Here is an 18,300-nt window from a genome sequence, read left to right as displayed (position 1 = left end):
CGGAAAAACTCACGCTTATTTTTGTCGCCTCCTTCCCAGGTTCTTCCTGTGGAGATGCTTTTAGCTGTCGGGAATGGAAGGGAAAGAAGGAGGGAGAGAGAAGGGGAGAGAAGAACCCATTAGTTCAGCCTGATACAAAAAGGAAAAAAAAAGGAGGGGGGCACAGAAAGCCCATCAAAATAATTCACACCTTGGACTTTAATGCAGTCTTCAAAGGCAAAACTGGGCTGGGAGGGAGAGAGGGCATGAATTAGGGGGGGGGATATATTTAGAGAGAAGAAATCCAAAGCATGAAAGCAGAATCAAGGAAATGAAGTGGCAGGTGGCAGAACAGAGCAAGGTGCATGGGATCGTGTGCTTTCCCAGGGGTAACTCAAATAATTTGCGCAGTCCCAGTTCACTGCCTCAATAATATTGCGTGTTTAAAAGTGCTTTCCTTAAAAAACCTCAGAGTCCTTTCTGCTGAGGATAATTCAAACTGAAATTCCCAGGTGTCAGAAAAAGCTATTTATGTACGCTACAATTTTGGCTGCGTTTCGTTATCCCCAAAATGGAAAACAAGTGAGGTCCCAACCGAAGAAGAATGGCAACTTAAGTTGACGGAATATGCACAACTTGCAGACTTAACATAGAGAATAAGAGAACAAAAAGAACACATGTTTAAAGACGATTGGAAGATGCTTATTGAATATGTGGGAAATAATAGTGGAACTTGAAAATGTTGGCAGCATTAAGATAAATTCAATGGTGTAAATATGTAAGTTTTGATGGATGCAATGATGGAATACTGAATGGTTTAAAGGTAAAGGGACCCCTGACCATTAGGTCCAGTCACGGACGACTCTGGGGTTGCGCGCTCATCTTGCTCTATAGGCCGAGGGAGCCGGTGTTTGTCCGCAGACTATTTTTCCGGGTCATGTGGCCAGCATGACTAAGTCTCTTCTGGCGAACCAGAGCAGCGCACAGAAACGCTGTTTACCTTCCCGCCGGAGCGGTACCTATTTATCTACTTGCACTTTGAGGTGCTTTCGAACTGCTAGGTTGGCAGAAGCAGGGACTGAGCAATGGGAGCTCACCCCATCGCAGGGATTCCTTCCGATCGGCAAGCCCTAGGCTCTGTGGTTTAACCCACAGCACCACCCGTGTCCCACTGAATGGTTTAGTTTTTGTTAAAAATGCAGGGATTTATAATATTCCCAAAAAAATGGAAACAGAAGAATGGAAGTCATTGATATTTTTAGGATGTAAAATGAGTATTTTAAATTGTAAAACAGAATATTAATAAAACTTATATACAAAAACAACAACACAACAAACTTAATATTGCACAGCCCAACACATATCATAGATATCAACTTAGTGATCCTTGCAACACGAAGAGGCTGCTGGATGAGGCCAGTGGTCCATTGAATCCAGCATCCTGTGCTCACAGTGGCTGACCAGATGCCTCAATGGGAAACCAGCAAGCAGGACTTGAGCACTAGCACATCTCTCCTCTCCTGGGGTTTCCAGCAACTAGGAATCAGAAGCGCTGCTGTCTCCAACTGTGGAGACAAAGCAGAACCATCCTGACTTGTAGCTATCAATAGCCCTCTCCTTCTCCATGAATCTGTCTAATCCTCTCTTAAAAGCCATCCAGGTTGGGGGTTGTCGCTTCCTCCTGTGGCAGGGAGTTCCACAGTTTAACACTGTGCTTTTGCCTGTCGTGAATCTTCCAACGTTCTGCATTGTTGGGCAGTCATGTCCAGTGGATAGGGTGGCAAGGTCTGGTAGGCTGACTCCGCAGCCACATATTGGGTCAAGAGGGGGGCATTCATTTTAATTATTTAACAGCTCAATGGCTTGTTTGTTTGTTTGTTTAAAAAATAAAACTCTAAGCAGCATACACTATCTAGAGTGTAAAAACATCCATTAGAACAAATATGCAGCCTAAAATCAATAGGCCACAAGTATAAAAAGCGCATAAAAGCAAATAAAACAAAAAATCACGGCATTCAAACATATGAAACAGGGTCAAATCATGGAATTGTAGAACTGGGAGGGATACCCAGGGGTCATCTATTCCAACCCCCTGCAACGGGTCTTCTGGGTCAGGAAAAGCCTGGACAAAAAGATGTCTGAAGCCACTGATGGGAAGGATTGATTTGCATTGTGTGATTGAGGGTCATTCAAATCTCTGATTTTTCAAATAAAGGAATTTAAAAGGAAGAAGAGCTGCAAGACGCCCGACGGCAAATATTTAGAACTCGCTAAAATGAAATGATATGTGGACATTTCTGGTCCTTATATTCTTAAGGAACTGTGTTTGTTCTCTTGTTTAACATTTACTTTAAAAATCAATAAAGGTATTGAGCAAACCAAGACGAAGACGTGGTCTTGGGATGAGATTGCTTTCGTGGGGAAATGTATTTGCAAGGCAAGTATTTTGATGCACTAGTTTGACCCCCATCTGTCACCTCGTCCCTGGGACTGAAAGGAGCCAGGATAGCACAGCTGCCCTCCTCCTTCCCTCCAGCCAGTTTGCAAAAGTAGGTATAGCATGTTCTGTTAGCAGGGCTGTACAAGCCCTCCGTGCTCAGAGAAATCAGATTCATAGCCCAGAAAAATGGAATAAAATTTGCACATTAAGATCCCTATATCCTTGCTTATTTTGCATGCATTTGCTCTGCTTCTAGACACAAAAGTGCCCTGAATCTCACCTTTCATCAATGCAGTGCATACGGAGGCAGCTAATCTTAGCAGGTAGGTAGCCGTGTCAGTCTGCTGTAGTCGAAACAACATAAAAAAATTCCTTCCAATAGCACCTTAGAGACCAACTCAGTTTGTTATTGTTATGAGCTTCTGTGTGCACTCTGAATCTGAAAAAGTGGGCATGCACATGAAAGCTCATACCAAAAATAAACTTAGTTGGTCTCTAAGGTGCTACTGGAAGGATTTTTTTTATTTTGCTTTGACTAATCTTAGCAGTGAGATGAGCTCTCTGCATTTGGTACAGACACCAATCTATTCTGCCTCGGTCAGACTCCGCTTAGAGTCCCATGCCCAGTTGTGGGGGCCTCAATTTAAGGAGGATATTGACAATCTGGGAGGTGTGCAGAGGAAGGGGATCAGGATGATCAAAGATCTGGAAACCAAGCCTTGTGAGGAACGGTTGAGGCAGTTGGGGATTGCTGCAGTTTTTGCCTGACCAGGCAGCCTTTTATGGGGTACATTTTAAAAATTGGGCATGTTTATCTTGGAGAAGAGAAGACTAAGAGGTGACATGATAGCCATCTTTCAGTATTCGAAGGGCTGCCACATGGAATAATAATAATAATAATAATAATAATAATTTATTTATACCCCACCTGGGTTTCCCTAGCCACTCTGGGCGGCTTCCAACAGAATATTAAAATACAGTGATCTGTTAAACATTAAAAGCTTCCCTAAACAGGGCTGCCTTCAGATGTCTTCTAAAAGTCTGGTAGTTCTCTTTGACATCTGGTGGGAGGGCGTTCCACAGGGCGGGCACCACTACCAAAAAGGCCCTCTGCCTGGTTCCCTGTAACTTGGCTTCTCGCAGCGAGGGAACCGCCAGAAGACCCTTGGCACTGGACCTCAGTGTCCAGGCAGAACGATGGACATGGAAGAGGGAACAACCTTGTTTTCTCCTGCTCTGGAGGGTAGGACTCAAACCAATGGCTTCAAGTTGCAGGAAAGCAGATTCTGACTAAACACCTGGCAAAACTTTCTGGCAGTAAGAGCTGTTTGACAGTGGGACAGTTTTCCCTGGAATGTGGTGGACTCTCCTTCTGTGGAGGTTTTTAAGCAGAGGTTGGAGGGCAATTTGTCATGGATGCTTTAGTTGAGATTTCCTTCCAACTCTACAATTCTATGACTCTTCTCTGCATTTAAAACAGGTTGCCTTTAAAAAAAAAACCGGTTTCATTGCAGCAACTTCTCTCAAAGAATCTGGGGACTGTCATTTGGTGAGGGCAGTGAGAATCGTCTGCAGGAGAAGCCCGCCCCCACCGCCCACATTCCAGCCCTGCAGGCCTGCAGGTCCTTGGGAGAAAGAACAGGGAAATTAAACCTTCAGCCAATTAGTTCTTGGCTCTGGCAGGAGGCTTCCTGGGTATCTGTGTGAAGGAGATGGTTCCATTATGCATGCTCCGTAGATTAAAATTGCATTTTAAAAAAGGTGAGAATTAAAACTAACGGAACATATTCTGATAACTGAAGCACGAAACAATGTGCATGAGCCTTATGCGGTCAACTGGGGGATAATAAAAGCTTTCTGCACCCACGACCTGGAGGAGCACAACTGCACCGATCAATGCATTGCACTCCGTAAGTTGGCAGGCAGAGCGGGGCTCCCTCGGGTGGCCCTGGCATACGAGGGTGGGGTGTGGAAAGAGAGACAGAGATCAGCATTCAGAAAATCATTTCTCCAATGCAGTGATCACGGCTAGAGAATCCCTGACAGGTGGCCATCCAGCTTCTGTTTAAACACTTTCAACAAAGGTGAGTCCACTACCTTCCAAAGGAGTCCGTTTCACTGTCAAATAACTCTTCCTGGTTTAAAGTTCTTCATATATTTGAAGATGCCTATATCCACATCATGGGACGCGGGTGGCGCTGTGGGTTAAACCACAGAGCCTAGGACTTGCCGATCAGAAGGTCAGCGGTTCGAATCCTCACAAGAGGGTGAGCTCCCGTTGCTCGGTCCCTGCTCCTGCCACAACCTAGCAGTTCGAAAGCACCTCAAAGTGCAAGTAGATCAATAGGTACCGCTCTGGCGGGAAGGGAAACGGCGTTTCCGTGCGCTGCTCTGGTTCGCCAGTCATGTCCGACTCTGGGGTTGCGGCGCTCATCTCGCTTTATTGGCCGAGGGAGCCGGCGTGCAGCTTCCGGGTCATGTGGCCAGCAGGTCTAAGCCGCTTCTGGCAAACCAGAGCAGCGCACGGAAACGGCGTTTACCTTCCCACCAGAGTGGTACCTATTGATCTACTTGCACTTTGAGGTGCTTTCGAACTGCAGGAGAGGCTTAAGTTGTACAAATGTGCTAATACCAATCTAGCCGAAAGACACCACAGTCTCTCCTGTGCCTTATTTGCAAAAGGATACACAGACACTGGGTAAATGTGCCTGGAACCTGTGGAATCTCACACAGCTCGGCTGGGGTGCAACCCTACGTTCTTATGTGCACCCCCGAAGTCACTCTGGGGCAATGGGGCTCCAGCTTGGAGAGCCCTCTCTCCTCTCTCTTTCCTCCTCTCACCCCTCAGGGCCATCGGTTGATGGGATGAGCGCAGGCAGCAGCTGAGTTGCCCAAGCACAAAATCATCACCAAGCCCCATTCCCATGGCAAGAGGCCCTCACCATTGTTTGGCCCTTATCTCTGTGTTGATGGGATGAGCGCAGGCAGCAGCTGAGTTGCCCAAGCACAAAATCATCACCAAGCCCCATTCCCATGGCAAGAGGCCCTCACCATTGTTTGGCCCTTATCTCTGTGTGAGCAGCGAGAGGGAAAGAAAGAGACAGATGTTTGCTGAGTCTGATAGCAGGGGAGAGAAAGGCGGAGCGGGAGATGGAAGGGAGGATGCGGAGGAGAAGAACTAGGAGCAGCTGAGAACATGGTGGTGGCAGAACTGTGTCCGATACACCCCCTGATGGTATTGGGTGCCAGAAGGCAGGGAGGCCACTGGGCAACCTGTTCTGCCCTGGGCAAGGGATCTCTTTCGCCTTTGGAGGAGACGGTTTTGCAGAATCATAGAGTTGGAGGGGGGCCGACATTTGGAGGGGGTGCAGCCACTGTTTCCCCCTCGCCCCCCTCAGAAAGATTTGCGATGGCAGAATATCCAAGTAGCCAGATTTATTTTTAGGGGCTTCAGACAGTGTTTATAATATTATTTTGAGACATCTAGAGATCGACGTCAAAGCAGCGATGGAAGCAATTTCAGTAATGAAATGAATGCAGTTTAAACGAACGAGAGACAAAATGAATTTGAGCTTTCATAATGAAAATTAAAATCTGCAGATAGCGATAATAACGATTAATAATAATAATAATAAATCTTGCACACCCCTATTAGAGCCGGTGTGGTCCAGGGGGTCAGAGTGTTGGACTAGGCCTTTGGAGGGTTCAAATCGCCACTCGGCCCCGAGGCTCGCTGGGTGGACAGTCATAGCCGCTCAGCCTACCCTACCTCACAGGGCTGTTGTGGGGATTAAAAGTGGAATGACAGAACCTTATATGCCACTGTGAGCTCCTCGGAGAAAAAAGTGGGATATAAATGTAATAAATAAATGAATGCATAAATAAATGAATGTGTCAGGGGGCTGCCATCGGGGAGGGGAGAGAGAGGAAGGAACGTACAGAGAGCCTCCCCCTTTGTTGAGCAGCTGCGCCTTGTCAGAGTCTGGTGAAGGCGAGCCCTCAGGAGCAACGGACAAGGAAGGCAGAGGCGCACTCGGGCTGAGATGAGCCACAACACCACTCCCAAGGAGTTGGAAATGCCTCTTCCCTCGCAGAGTGGGAATTAAGCATAAGGAAAAGAGGCGGAGAGGGGTTTTCCCCCTGGGCTTTTGTGCTGGAGGGCGAACCGGAAGAAACCACTTCCGGAATCTGCTAGTGATTGAGGCAGACATGGATTTTGGACTCATGCACTGTACATAGTTTTTGCACTCAATAAAACCTGTAAAAGACAGTCCTGGCTGTTATCTTTGTGAGCAACCACACACATTCCTCACAGAATGCATACATGAATGAATGAATGAATGAATGAATGAATGAATGAATGAATATTAGACCCTTCTCTAGGCCTGCTCTTCATAGCACCAAAAGGATCCCCAGAGGAGGCTTCTGCGGGGGGGGGGGGGTTGTTCCTGACCAGGAGTCTTTTCTCGGAGTGGAGTCTTGCAGAGAGGGTGTCTGCAATGGGGATGCAGCTGCATTGAGCTCTTTGCAGAAAAATGGAAAGGTGGAGGTGGAGGCAGGGCGGGTCTGGGGGTGGGGAGGAGTGGGTCTGCCATACCTGGTTGGAGGCCCAGTTCTGCTTGTCCGTCCAGTCTTTGTGAGTGCGCACGTACCACCACTGGATCTCGAGCGAGTACGAAGGGGAGCCGCTGCCACGGAAGGAGCAGGCCATCTCCACGTCCTCACCAGCCCGGGCGGTCATGTCGTGGGGGGTCTCTGTGAAAAACGCTGCGGGGGAGACAAAGAGCCACAAGCAAGGCAGGTCACTCTCAGGAGTCTGGAGCTCTGCATTTCGCAGCAGGTTGACGCACAGGTGCAAGGGCGGCGAGGAGGATGCAACGCTTTTCTCCATGTCAACCTTTGCGCTCCTCAAACCAGCATACTTTTTGGGTCACTTGGTAACCCCTTGAAAGCCAGGCTGGCTGGCTCCTGCCAGAAACAAAGCCTTGGATTTATCACAATACTTTGAAACATTGGGAGGTTTAGATTTCAAGGGGGAGGGTAGTTCTTTCCTCTCCTTCCCTTTTTTTAAACATTTCTCCAACAATTAAAAATCAGAGCTGTCAGCCCATTAACGGCCCTTTAGCTAATTAGCTATCTCCTTTCAAATGATTAATCAATTAGCCAATTAAAATAAATACTACAGTAACTCAATACAGGTGTTATCTTGAGAATATGCAATTAAGATGGCAATTGCTCTTGACTAAATAACACAGACAAGCCATTTATTGTTGGGGAAATCATCTTCGGTGCATTGCTGCGATGGGGAGATGCAGAAAGATTGGCCGCACCAATCCTGCATGCAGCAGGGAGCGCTGGCTTCCACGTCTGGCTCTGACAGCCAAGCACATCTCCCTCCTGCTCTGGATAGCACAAGCATACAGACAGGATGTGGTGGGTTTAGGGATGCAGGAATTTATGTGTAGGTTGGGGGGGGGGGTTGCCCCTCCAGCAGATATCATGCACATGCAGCCCACTACCAAAATCAGCACAATCACTTTTGCGACTTTTGTGATTTGTCCCCACAAAACACTTCATCACAGTTTCTTCCTATCTACTCAAAGGGCCTTTGCTGCACGATACCAAATATAAGAATTCACTGATCAATGCATCTATGTACTGGCTCACAGGGAAAACTTCAGAAATTCATATAGACATGTGAGCTCAGCTACTCAGCAGCCCCTCTGCCTGAGTGATAATTCCTGGCATCCTGATACCTGAGTGCCAGACAGGTAGCCATTCCAGAAATAACAAACCCAGATGAAGACAAAAGGGTGTGATTAACTTGGCTGGGAAACAGGGAAATGTAAATGTCTCTTTTGTTACACTCCATGGGTGTTTGGTGGAGGGCAAGGAGAACCATGGGGCAGGGTCCAGGATGCTCAGATTACTGCCACCAGACCTCCCCTTTCATGATGTAACCGTGATGTATGAGTGATGTAGTTTTGGGGGGGTAACATGGGGATTAGCAGCTAATAAAAGTTTGGGTTCTCTTTTGTTCGGGGCTCCCATCTTGTTCCACCTTGTGGCAGGTGGGAGTCCTGTCACAACAGTCTTCAACAAAGACCAAGCCGCCTACTGGCTGCTGTTTTGCTCTGGTATTCCTGGCTGGTGTCCTTGTTTTTTGTCCAAGGGAGCCCTCGGATTTCTCCGTTAACAGGGTCAGGGCTGGATGATGCCCTGAGTCCCTTCCAGTTCCTGGGGTCCTGGACCCAGCAAGGGTTAGGATCTAATAGAAGATACTAACTGAAGATTATATTGCTGAACTAGTCAGACAAGCATGTCAAGACAATGTCCTTGGCTGGCCACTTAAGTGTCCTCTTCAGCATCCCAAGAGAAAGAGCCAGGTTGCAGGTGCCACAACTAAGGGATGGGGCTCTCCACATTAATGAGGGCACTTTGCCTCCACCCCCATCACCCTGCTGCTAGGTAGGAGGAGAAGAGCCACAGAGTTGTGTGAAAGCTGAGCTGGAGGACACTGGAAGCTGGAGACCCACAGACCTCCTTGCTCTGTGCTGGAGCAGCAAGATCTCCTAGGATGTCAATGCCCCAAGTCTCTCCATATTACGCTCATGTCAGGGGCATCCAACCAGTGGATCGTGATCTACCGGTAGATCCATGGCTGATCCTGGTAGATCGCGGGATCCTTATCATGTACAAAAAGTTGCAGGAAAAAGGCTAAAAAAACTGTGCAATCTGCCCCCCAAAAAGCTCAGCAACTCTGGGCAACCCACCCACCCCACGCACGCTCCGGCTCCCTCCAATGACAATGGGTAGATCACTGCCAGTCTTTTATACTGGCAGCAGATCACAGTCTCTTGGGAGTTGGACATGCCCGTCGTATATAAAACCATATATCCTGAGCATAATTCAAAGTGCTGGTGCTGACCTTTAAAGCCCTAAACAGCCTTGGTCCAGTATACCTTAAGGAGCGTCTCCATCCCCACCGTTCAGCCTGGACACTGAGGTCCTGCTCTGAGGGCCTTCTGGTGGTTCCCTCACTGCGAAAAGTGAGGTTACAGGGAACCAGGCAGAGGGCCTTCTTGGTGGTGGCACCCGACTTGTGGAACGCCCTCCCATCAGATGCCCTACTCACATGCCTGCATCACTCGCACACAGACCTTCCGGGAGCGTGTTGCAGAAGGTTGCAGAAGGTTGCAGAAGGATGCAGAAAGCCTAGGAGGGGAGAGGGCTGCTCTCTGGCTCGGATCCTGCTTTCTGGTTTCCCAGAGGCAACTGGTCAGCCACTGTGAAAACAGGATGCTGGATCAGATGGGCCATTGGCCTGATCCAGCAGCCCCTTCTTCTGTTCTTCAGGATGGCCCCCACAAGACTGTCTAAAGGCACCTGAACTGCCTCCGAGTGCAGAAATCCCTGCTCTGCAATACTGCACAAAGGATGCACATCAAAGCCAGGCTCCGGCTGTGTGCATTGGGCTTGCAGAGTCCGCCCCTGCAGCTGTTGGGAGATGTGCGGAGTTCCCTGCGCCAACCCCACCCAACCCCCACCTCGCGCACTAGGATTCCCCCTCCGCCTCCTTCCGCACATCCGTCTGAGGGATAACGCGACAAGCCAGAAGCGGAATACTAAAAAGGGGAGATCGGGATTAATCATAGATAATCTGGCATCTCTGTTCCTGGAGCAACGTCGGTTCCACTTCAGTTCCTTCTGCATCGCTGGAACCTTTCCGGAACGGGCGGAGGAAACCTAATTGAGATTAGTCACTGGAGCCCCTAGCAAGGGATTCCTCATCATTACACTTACAAGAATTGTGTGACTGTTGGAGACTGGGGAGGGGGGGGGCAGAATCGTGGTGTCTTGGCCACCTTCCATCTTCTGCCACAGCGAGACAGGACATGGAACCTCCTTACTCCCAAGTCAAGGTGAACATTGACAGTTGCCCCCCCATTCACTCCCCACTCAAATATGAAATAGGATTGCCCGACTCCCAAAATTAATGGACTATGCAGAATTACATAAATTAACAGGACGGATTCGAAACCTGCGGGATCAGAGATTCCCAGAGGACTGGAGTAAATATGTGAACTATTTGAAAAGCAATTGTAATCAACAGATTACGCTAGTAGGATTGCAAGAAGTTTTCTAAGGAGGACTATGTGAAATATTGCAGAGAAAAGTATGAAGTGAACTATCAGTGAAGGACTATTAAAAGTAATAGCGGAATTAATGAAATGCAGATTAAGTGATGAAGATTGAAAAATCTTCAGATGTGGTTGATGGAAGTCCAAAACACTGAATAAGATGAGAAAATATGTTGTTGTTGATTTTTGAAATTTCATGTAAAAATTTATATATATATATATATATATATATATATATATATATAAATATATATATATGATTGCCAGACCCCCTCCGGGTGGCAGACGGAGTAATTTAAATTCCAGGTAGGCAAGAGAGCTTTTAGTTAGATATATTTAGGTATCTCTAGATATATTAAGAAGACGGTGCATGCAGCTTGAAAGCCCACCAGGAGTTGTCTGTATAGATGCTTTGGGGGGGGGGTCTGCCCTCCTCTGCCCCCCACCTCGCTGCCACAACCTTGCTTGCCAAATCGGGAGGTAAAGGTAAAGGGACCCCTGATCATTAGGTCCAGTCATGGCCGACTCTGGGGTTGCAGCGCTCATCTTGATTACTGGCCGAGGGAGCCGGCGTACAGCTTCCGGGTCATGTGGCCAGCATGACTAAGCCGCTTCTGGCGAACCAGAGCAGCGCACGGAAATGCCGTTTACCTTCCCACCGGAGCGGTACCTATTTATCTACTTGCACTTTGACGTGCTTTCGAACTGCTAGGTTGGCAGGAACAGGGACCGAGCAACGGGAGCTCACCCTGTCACGGGGATTCGAACCGCCGACCTTCTGATCGGCAAGTCCTAGGTTCTGTGGTTCAACCCACAGCGCCACCCAGAATGTGTTGATGCCCTTCCAGGGCTGATTGTTATGCACAAGCATCGAGTGCACGGCATCTGTACCACATAAAGCAAACACCCTATAAAACTGGTTGTGCGGATCAAATGCCAGATGTGTCTGAGGCCGTTGCCTGCACAGCACAGCGCTTTTCCTGGGAACAACTTGGATGCCCCAGAAATCTCTGAACTTCAGCGCAGCTGCCTAAAGATATTCATGAAAGGAGCCTGTGGGGTCCGAGACCCGATGTTAACAGAAGCCGGGGTTGTCAAAGTGACTCCCCCCGCAGATTAATCCATCACAGGCCTCCCACCCCCCTTTCCTCATTTATGGGACCCGGCCGGGGCTTCTCAGGAGACCGGCAAGTGAATTTGCGGCCTCCCCTGAGTTTCTGATCCGGTCTGAAAAGTGAATTATTATCAGGCTAGACAGAAAAAGTTAATACCTCTAATGTCTCTCTGTCCCCCTGGATGCCTGGAAATCCCACAGACTTATTGCTTTCCTTTAATCCATTTTAGCAGGGGAACACTGGAAAATACAGAGTGGGGAGCGAGGCTTAATGAGAGCCCAGTCTCCCCGCTGCTTTTGCAAGAGCCTCTCGCCGTCCATTCAGTCAGAGGACAAATGGAAGGCAAGAGAGTCTGGAGGGAGACACAAACAGGCAGAGGTTTCTGGAGAGGTTCAAGGCAACTTTTCCAGAGCCTCTTATTATAGGCTGTTGCCACCCAGGGCTGTGTTCAGAGCCATTGCCAGAGGTTCTGAAAGAGGGTGGTCCTGCCCCTTGGCGGGGGTGGGATTACCAGGAGGGGGTAGCAGGGGGACGCTGGAGATGTAAATGACTTTGAAAAGCTGGCATCACTGGCTCAAGTTTTTTTTTTTAATTATTATTATTATTATTATTATTATTATTATTATTATTATTATTTATGCCCCACCCATCTGGCTGGGTTTCCCCAGCCACTCCGGGCAGCTTACAGAAAATATAAAAAGACAATAAAGCAACAAACATTACAAACTTCCTGATACAGGGTTGATGTGGGGATTGAATGAGGAGGGGGAGAGAAGCATATTCTCCACCTTGAGTTCCTTGGAGAAAATAAGACTGGATTGAGTGGAAAGCACTTTGCACGAGCTCAGAGGCACTCTGTAAATTACTTCGCATTCAGAGCTGGGATCTGGAGTTGACAAGCCCCAGCTCCAGTTAAATGGGGTGTCAGGGAGAGGGTGGTTTCCCCCCTGAGAGCTCCCTCTGCGGAGGGCTCCTCTGCAACCCCCTCCGCCCAGTGCCCACCCCCATCTCTGCCACCCTCTGTATTTTTCAGGCAGCATCCTCTGCAAAAACAATTCCCCTCCAGGGAGGCGGCTTTAATTATCGAGTTTAAGGAGAACACACCGCATCCCGCCGTTGCCCCGAGGTCCTGAGACCGGGTCTAAATTGCTCAGAACACAATTAAAATCCGCTCCTAAAGATTAGAAATTCAGCGGAGGAGCAGAGAAAGAGGCTTGATTGAATCAAACATCTTTTTTCTGTCAGGCTTTAATTGGGAAGCCATGGTATTAATTAACCCCAGGGCCTGGCCTTCTGAATACAGAGCCAGAGAGAGGGGGAGCGATGTTGCATATATATGTGTACGCGCGCACACAAGTGTGAGTGTGAGTGCATGGTGGCGCAGAGGGGCCGATTGCTCTTGGAAATGTTGCCTCGCCCATCTCATGGCACAAATCCTCACTAGCAGAGGGAGCAACGGCTGGGAGGAACTCCCTCTGGCCCTTTCCCTCTGCTCAGAGGTGGGGATGTGAATCCGAGGCAGAAGGAGAGCCGGAGGGAATAGGGATCTTCTAAACCCATAAGAAAAAGCAGGGACATCACCTTGCCAACAAAGGTCCGTATAGTTAAAGCTATGGTTTTCCCAGTAGTGATGTATGGAAGTGAGAGCTGGACCATAAAGAAGGCTGATCGCTGAAGAATGGATGCTTTTGAATTCTGGTGCTGGAGGAGACTCTTTGAGAGTCCCATGGACTGCAAGAAGATCAAACCTCTCCATTCTGAAGGAAATCAGCCCTGAGTGCTCACTGGAAGGACAGATCCTGAAGCTGAGGCGCCAAGACTTTGGCCACCTCATGAGAAGAGAAGACTCCCTGGAAAAGACCCTGATGTTGGGAAAGATGGAGGGCACAAGGAGAAGGGGACGACAGAGGGCGAGATGGTTGGACAGTGTTCTCGAAGCTACGAACATGAGTTTGACCAAACTGCAGGAGGCAGTGGAAGACAGGAGTGCCTGGCGTGCTCTGGTCCAGGGGGTCACGAAGAGTCAGACACGACTAAATGACTAAACAACAACAACAACCCGTAAGAAGATAAGAAGAGGCTGCTGGAACCAGAAAGCAGGATTAGAGCACAAGAGCAACCCTCTCCCCTCCTTTAATTTCCAGCTACTGGTGTTTAGAAACACTGCTCCCTCCAACTCCCACCTCCTCCATGAATTTGTCAAATCCTCTTTTAAAGCCATCCAGGTTGGCAGACATGACTGTCTCCTGTGGCAGGGAGTTCCACAGTTTAACACCAGCGCAGTTGCCTTGCCAGGGAGGAACAGGTGTGGGAATTATAAGGAAGGTAGGAGAGGATTTATTGTTTTGATATGATCCCTCTTCACTCACACTAGTAAGTAAACAGCAGAGCTCATTCCCTTTGCAACTTCTTGGAAGCAAGTCCTGCCCCCCCCCACAAAAATCCCCCAACCCTTTTTATCTTTACAACAGCCTTGTGAGGTAGGCCAGGCTGATCAAGAGCGACAGGTCCAAGGTTCCTGGCTGAGCAGGGGAGTGAACCTGGCCCTCCCCAATACTTTTAACCATCAGATGGCCAAATGTAAAAATATGCCTGGGACCTTTAGGACATTTCAGTCAGCAAAAGAAACTTGTGTGCAGGATTATGATTTTTTCCCCAGAAGAAGAAAGTTGTGCCTGCTCAATTTTTGCATTAAAATTCCTCCCTCTTTTGCATTTGGTCATCTTCTCTCTCCGCCCCCCCCCCCCCCCCCCGCCTGGCAGCAACATCTGTGATCAGAGAGAGAGAAAGTGACTGGAGGCCAAGGAGGGCGAGGACAGGCAGGAAATAAATCCGACTCTCATAGCTGCATCTGTTACAATATCTGGGTTCTTTGGAGGCTTAAGGTCTTAAATCAGCTTATTAAAATGAGACTGAGCCCCGGAATGGCCCGGCAGTTGGTGGCGCTTTGAGCCTGCGAGGGTCAGCGGAAGCCAACCTTCCGCCTGGCTAATCCTCCCAGGCCCCTGGGGGACAGCAAAGACCCCCGGCCAGGCAGCGGGAGAGGAAGCATTGCTCCCTCTTTTGCATATGAGGTTGGGGTGCTCTGGGGCGGAGGAGAAGGCTGCGTGCCCTCAATTAACCTCCACTTAAGAGGGGTACTCAAGAGGGAGACTCGGAGTTCCACCTGGCTAGGTCTAAGTCAGCCTGACCGGATTTATTTCATGCTATGCAACAAGCAATTTCAAAAGTTGCATGTATTTAAATAAATCAGAGTGTTGCCCCTGCCTTCCTTCAGCCAAGGGGCATCTGAAGGGATTGGTTTCCTCTGAGGGAGGCAGCCTTGGAGGGAAGCTGTGGCTGTGAGCTGCCTCCTGGTTCAGCAGAAAAAGGGCATCTCCGCCTTCTCTTCTGGCCAAAGCGAGCGGCAGGGATTTGTGTGTCAGGCTGAAGGCTGCCCTGCCTTTTGAGCCCAGTCAGGAGCCAGGATTTCTCCCTTTGCCCTTCGGGTTTGCAAATGCTGCAGGCACAATCTTAATTCATGCGGCTCTTTAAGTCCCATTGAACTCAGGGAGGCTTGTTATTGTTGTTGTTGTTGTTGTTTAGTCGTTGAGTCCAAGTTAACATGGGCGGGATTAGGCCAGTAAGCAAATATATTGTGAGGTTCTGCGATGTAGGCCACTTATTGCTCCCCTGAGACTGGGGAGGAGGAGGATGTTTTAATGTACTTCTGTATCCTGCCTTTCTCCCAAACTGGGATTCAAAGCGACTTGCAACATTTAGAAACACTGTTATAGAAAGCAAAGTACCGTATTTTTCGCTCTATAGGACGCACTTTTTCCCCTTCAAAAATGAAGGGGAAATGTGTGTGCGTCCTATGGAGCGAAGACGGCATAGCCCCCCGATCCTCTGCCGGCTGGAGAGGTGACGCGCGGCTATTGCAGCAGCCTCTCCGCTGCGCGCCTTTCCGCTGCTCCCCGTTTCCCCCCACCAGCCCCAAAGAGAAGGTCGAAAGGAACCTGAAGCCTAGAGAGTGAGAGGGGTCGGTGCGCACAGACCCCTCTCGCTCTCCAGGCTTCCAAGGTAGCCGCCTGAACGGCACCTTGTTTTAGAGGGGGAAAACAAGAGGGGGAAAATTCTCCCCCTCTCCGTGCAGCGCCTCCTGCCGCTTCGCTGAAGGGGCACTGGGCAGAGAGGGGGAGAAATTTTTTTTCTTGTTCTCCCCCCTCTAAAATAAGGTGCGTCCTATTGTCCGGTGCGTCCTATGGTGTGAAAAATATGGTAATAAAAAAATAATAATTCAAAACAATAGTTAAAATATGTCAAAACACATTTAGAGCCAGCTGTTAAAATATGGGGTGAGCTCCTGTTGCTCGGTCCCTGCTCCTGCACACCTAGCAGTTCGAAAGCACGTCAAAGTGCAAGTAGATAAATAGGTACCGCTCCAGTGGGAAGGTAAACGGCGTTTCCATGCGCTGCTCTGGTTTGCCAGAAGCGGCTTAGTCATGCTGGCCACATGATCCAGAAGCTGTACACCGGCTCCCTCGGCTAGTAAAGTGAGATGAGTGCCGCAACCCCAGAGTCGGCCACGACTGGACCTAATGGTTAGGGGTCCCTTTACCTTTACCTTTATTAAAATGTAGTTTGAGGAGGTATTCCCCGTATTCCCTATATTCTATCCTTCCACAGACCCTCGTCTGTGCGCTAGCAGACAAAAGGATCAGCTTATCGCTTGTGTTTAAAAGCGTGGGGCTGAGCAGAGATTGAATCTCATCTTAAACAGTTTAACTGAAAGCATAGGAATTAGCTATTAGGCTGCTTTCTCCCTTTGGTCACCCTACTTTTCAGAGAAGCAGGCTACAGACTAAAAAGTAACTTTACTTTACTCGCATTCAGGCATTCATCCTTCGCAGCAACAGCAGTAAAAATAACTGCAGGTAAAATTCTTGTATTTACAGCAAAAACAGCCTTAGGCATGAGCACGATCCTGGTGCAAGCAGACAGACATCCGCTCCCATGGCTGGTCGAAGACAGAGAGAGCAAGCAGGAACAGGAAATACTTATTTGCGTCTTCCCTCCCAGGAGAGATGGGGAAATGACATCACACAGAGCCTTTTCTACCAATTACACTTCTGTGGTCGGAGTCTGCCTGTCAGCAATACAGCTCTATGATCTTAACCCCTTCACATGCTAACTAGCAAGAACATTCACTGTTAGATTGGACTGCATATCTTGCAGTTTTCCCTGACAGCAGCCCAGTGGTCAGTGTTGTCTGTTTGAACCGGAGGGTCTGAGCTAGGTGGCGGAAGAATAACAAAGAGGGAGCCAGTCTGACCTCCCTTGGGAAGGAATGCCGCAATATGGGAGCAGCCACAGAAAAGCCTCCGTCTTGCACCATCAACTTGCCTTGGATACCTTGGATGTGGATGGGACCAAGAGGAGGTTCTCACCTGAGGATCTTAGCCCCTGGGCAAGTTGATAAAGGGAGATACAGTCTTTAAGGTAACCTGAGCCTAAGCCGAACAGGGCGGGCAAGTGGGTAGCCGACAGCAGAGTTTGCAGTTTATCCTGCGATCAACAACTTGTCCTTTTCAGGATTGCCATCCTGTGGCTGTGAAAGGTCATGTGGGAACTGCGCCTTATGCCTCCGAGAAAAAGAAACCTCATTAACACCTCCAAGGCCTTTAATGGATAGTAGCCTACACGAAAGAGACAGTTTCATCCCAGGGGAAAGTCATTTATCTCTGGGCAGCCAGCAGCGTGGCTTCTTCCCCACTGGAAGCCCTAAACATGTGGGATTTTTTTCCGTCTTAATGTCAGCTGCTCCATGTTGTGACACACTGGAGGCTGACACATTTGCTGCAGCAGAAGCTTCTTGTTGAAGCGGGCCCTGTCCCAAGAATGCATGGAAGGGGAAAGCTGGATCACAACTGCCAGCCCTAATCCCCACCTCTGCCGCCCGCCGCTGTATTTTTCAAGCATTCGTGTACAGATCTGAGCAGAATTCATGTGCGCACAAGAAAGCCATCTTAAGACAGTTGCTGGAGCGGGATATGTTTATTCTGCAGAAGAGAGACTGAGAGGTGATATGAAAGCTATCTTCAAATATCTAAAGGGCTGTCACGTGGAAGAGGGAGCAAGCTTGTTTTCTCCTGCTACGGAGGGTAGAACACAAAACCATTCAAGCTACAAGAAGAGGAGATTCTGACTAAACATTTGGAAGAACTTTCTGACGGGAAGAGCCCTTTGAAAGGACTCCCTTGTGAGGTGGTGGACTCTCCTTCCTTGGAGGTATTTAAACAGAGGTTGGATGGCCACCTGTCAGGGATGCTTTAGCTGAGATTCCTGCATTGCAAAGGGTTGGACTAGATGCAATGGGGTCCCTTCTGTTGTGATGCATCCTGGGAGACGGAGGCAACTGGCAGGCCCCAGCTGGCTCCAGCCCGGCAGCCGAGCGAACTCCAGTTCTCCGAACAGCATCAAAAACTGTGACTCAAGCCTCAGAAACCTTTAGAGACTGAGCATGCAAGTCAGCAGAGATAAGAACTCTTTGCAACAGAAGTGGCGGACAGAGGCATATCTAAGCATATTTACAAGCATTTATTCAGCATTAGAACAAAGGAAAAACATGTTTGCTTCCCTTCAT

The 18,300-nt window shown here is 48.8% G+C and overlaps 1 protein-coding gene across 2 annotated transcripts in view; it reads right to left on the bottom strand.

The window, feature by feature from the left end:
* Window positions 1–18,300, bottom strand: part of VSTM2L (V-set and transmembrane domain containing 2 like) — an 86,856-nt gene that overhangs the window by 22,117 nt on the left and 46,439 nt on the right. For both annotated transcript variants that reach the window (XM_081011625.1, XM_081011626.1), the window contains exons 2-3: window positions 7,017–7,186; window positions 14–64 (exon numbers count right to left, since the gene is read on the bottom strand). In XM_081011625.1, coding sequence (XP_080867751.1) covers window positions 14–64; window positions 7,017–7,186 — 221 coding nt within the window. The remainder of the gene's footprint in view (window positions 1–13; window positions 65–7,016; window positions 7,187–18,300) is intronic.

The sequence above is a fragment of the Podarcis pityusensis genome (genome assembly GCF_964106645.2).
Source record: "Podarcis pityusensis genome assembly, chromosome: 6".
NCBI lineage: Eukaryota > Metazoa > Chordata > Lepidosauria > Squamata > Lacertidae > Podarcis > Podarcis pityusensis.
Note: the sequence above shows the minus strand (reverse complement) of the source record. Positions and strands in the feature narration are given on the sequence as shown.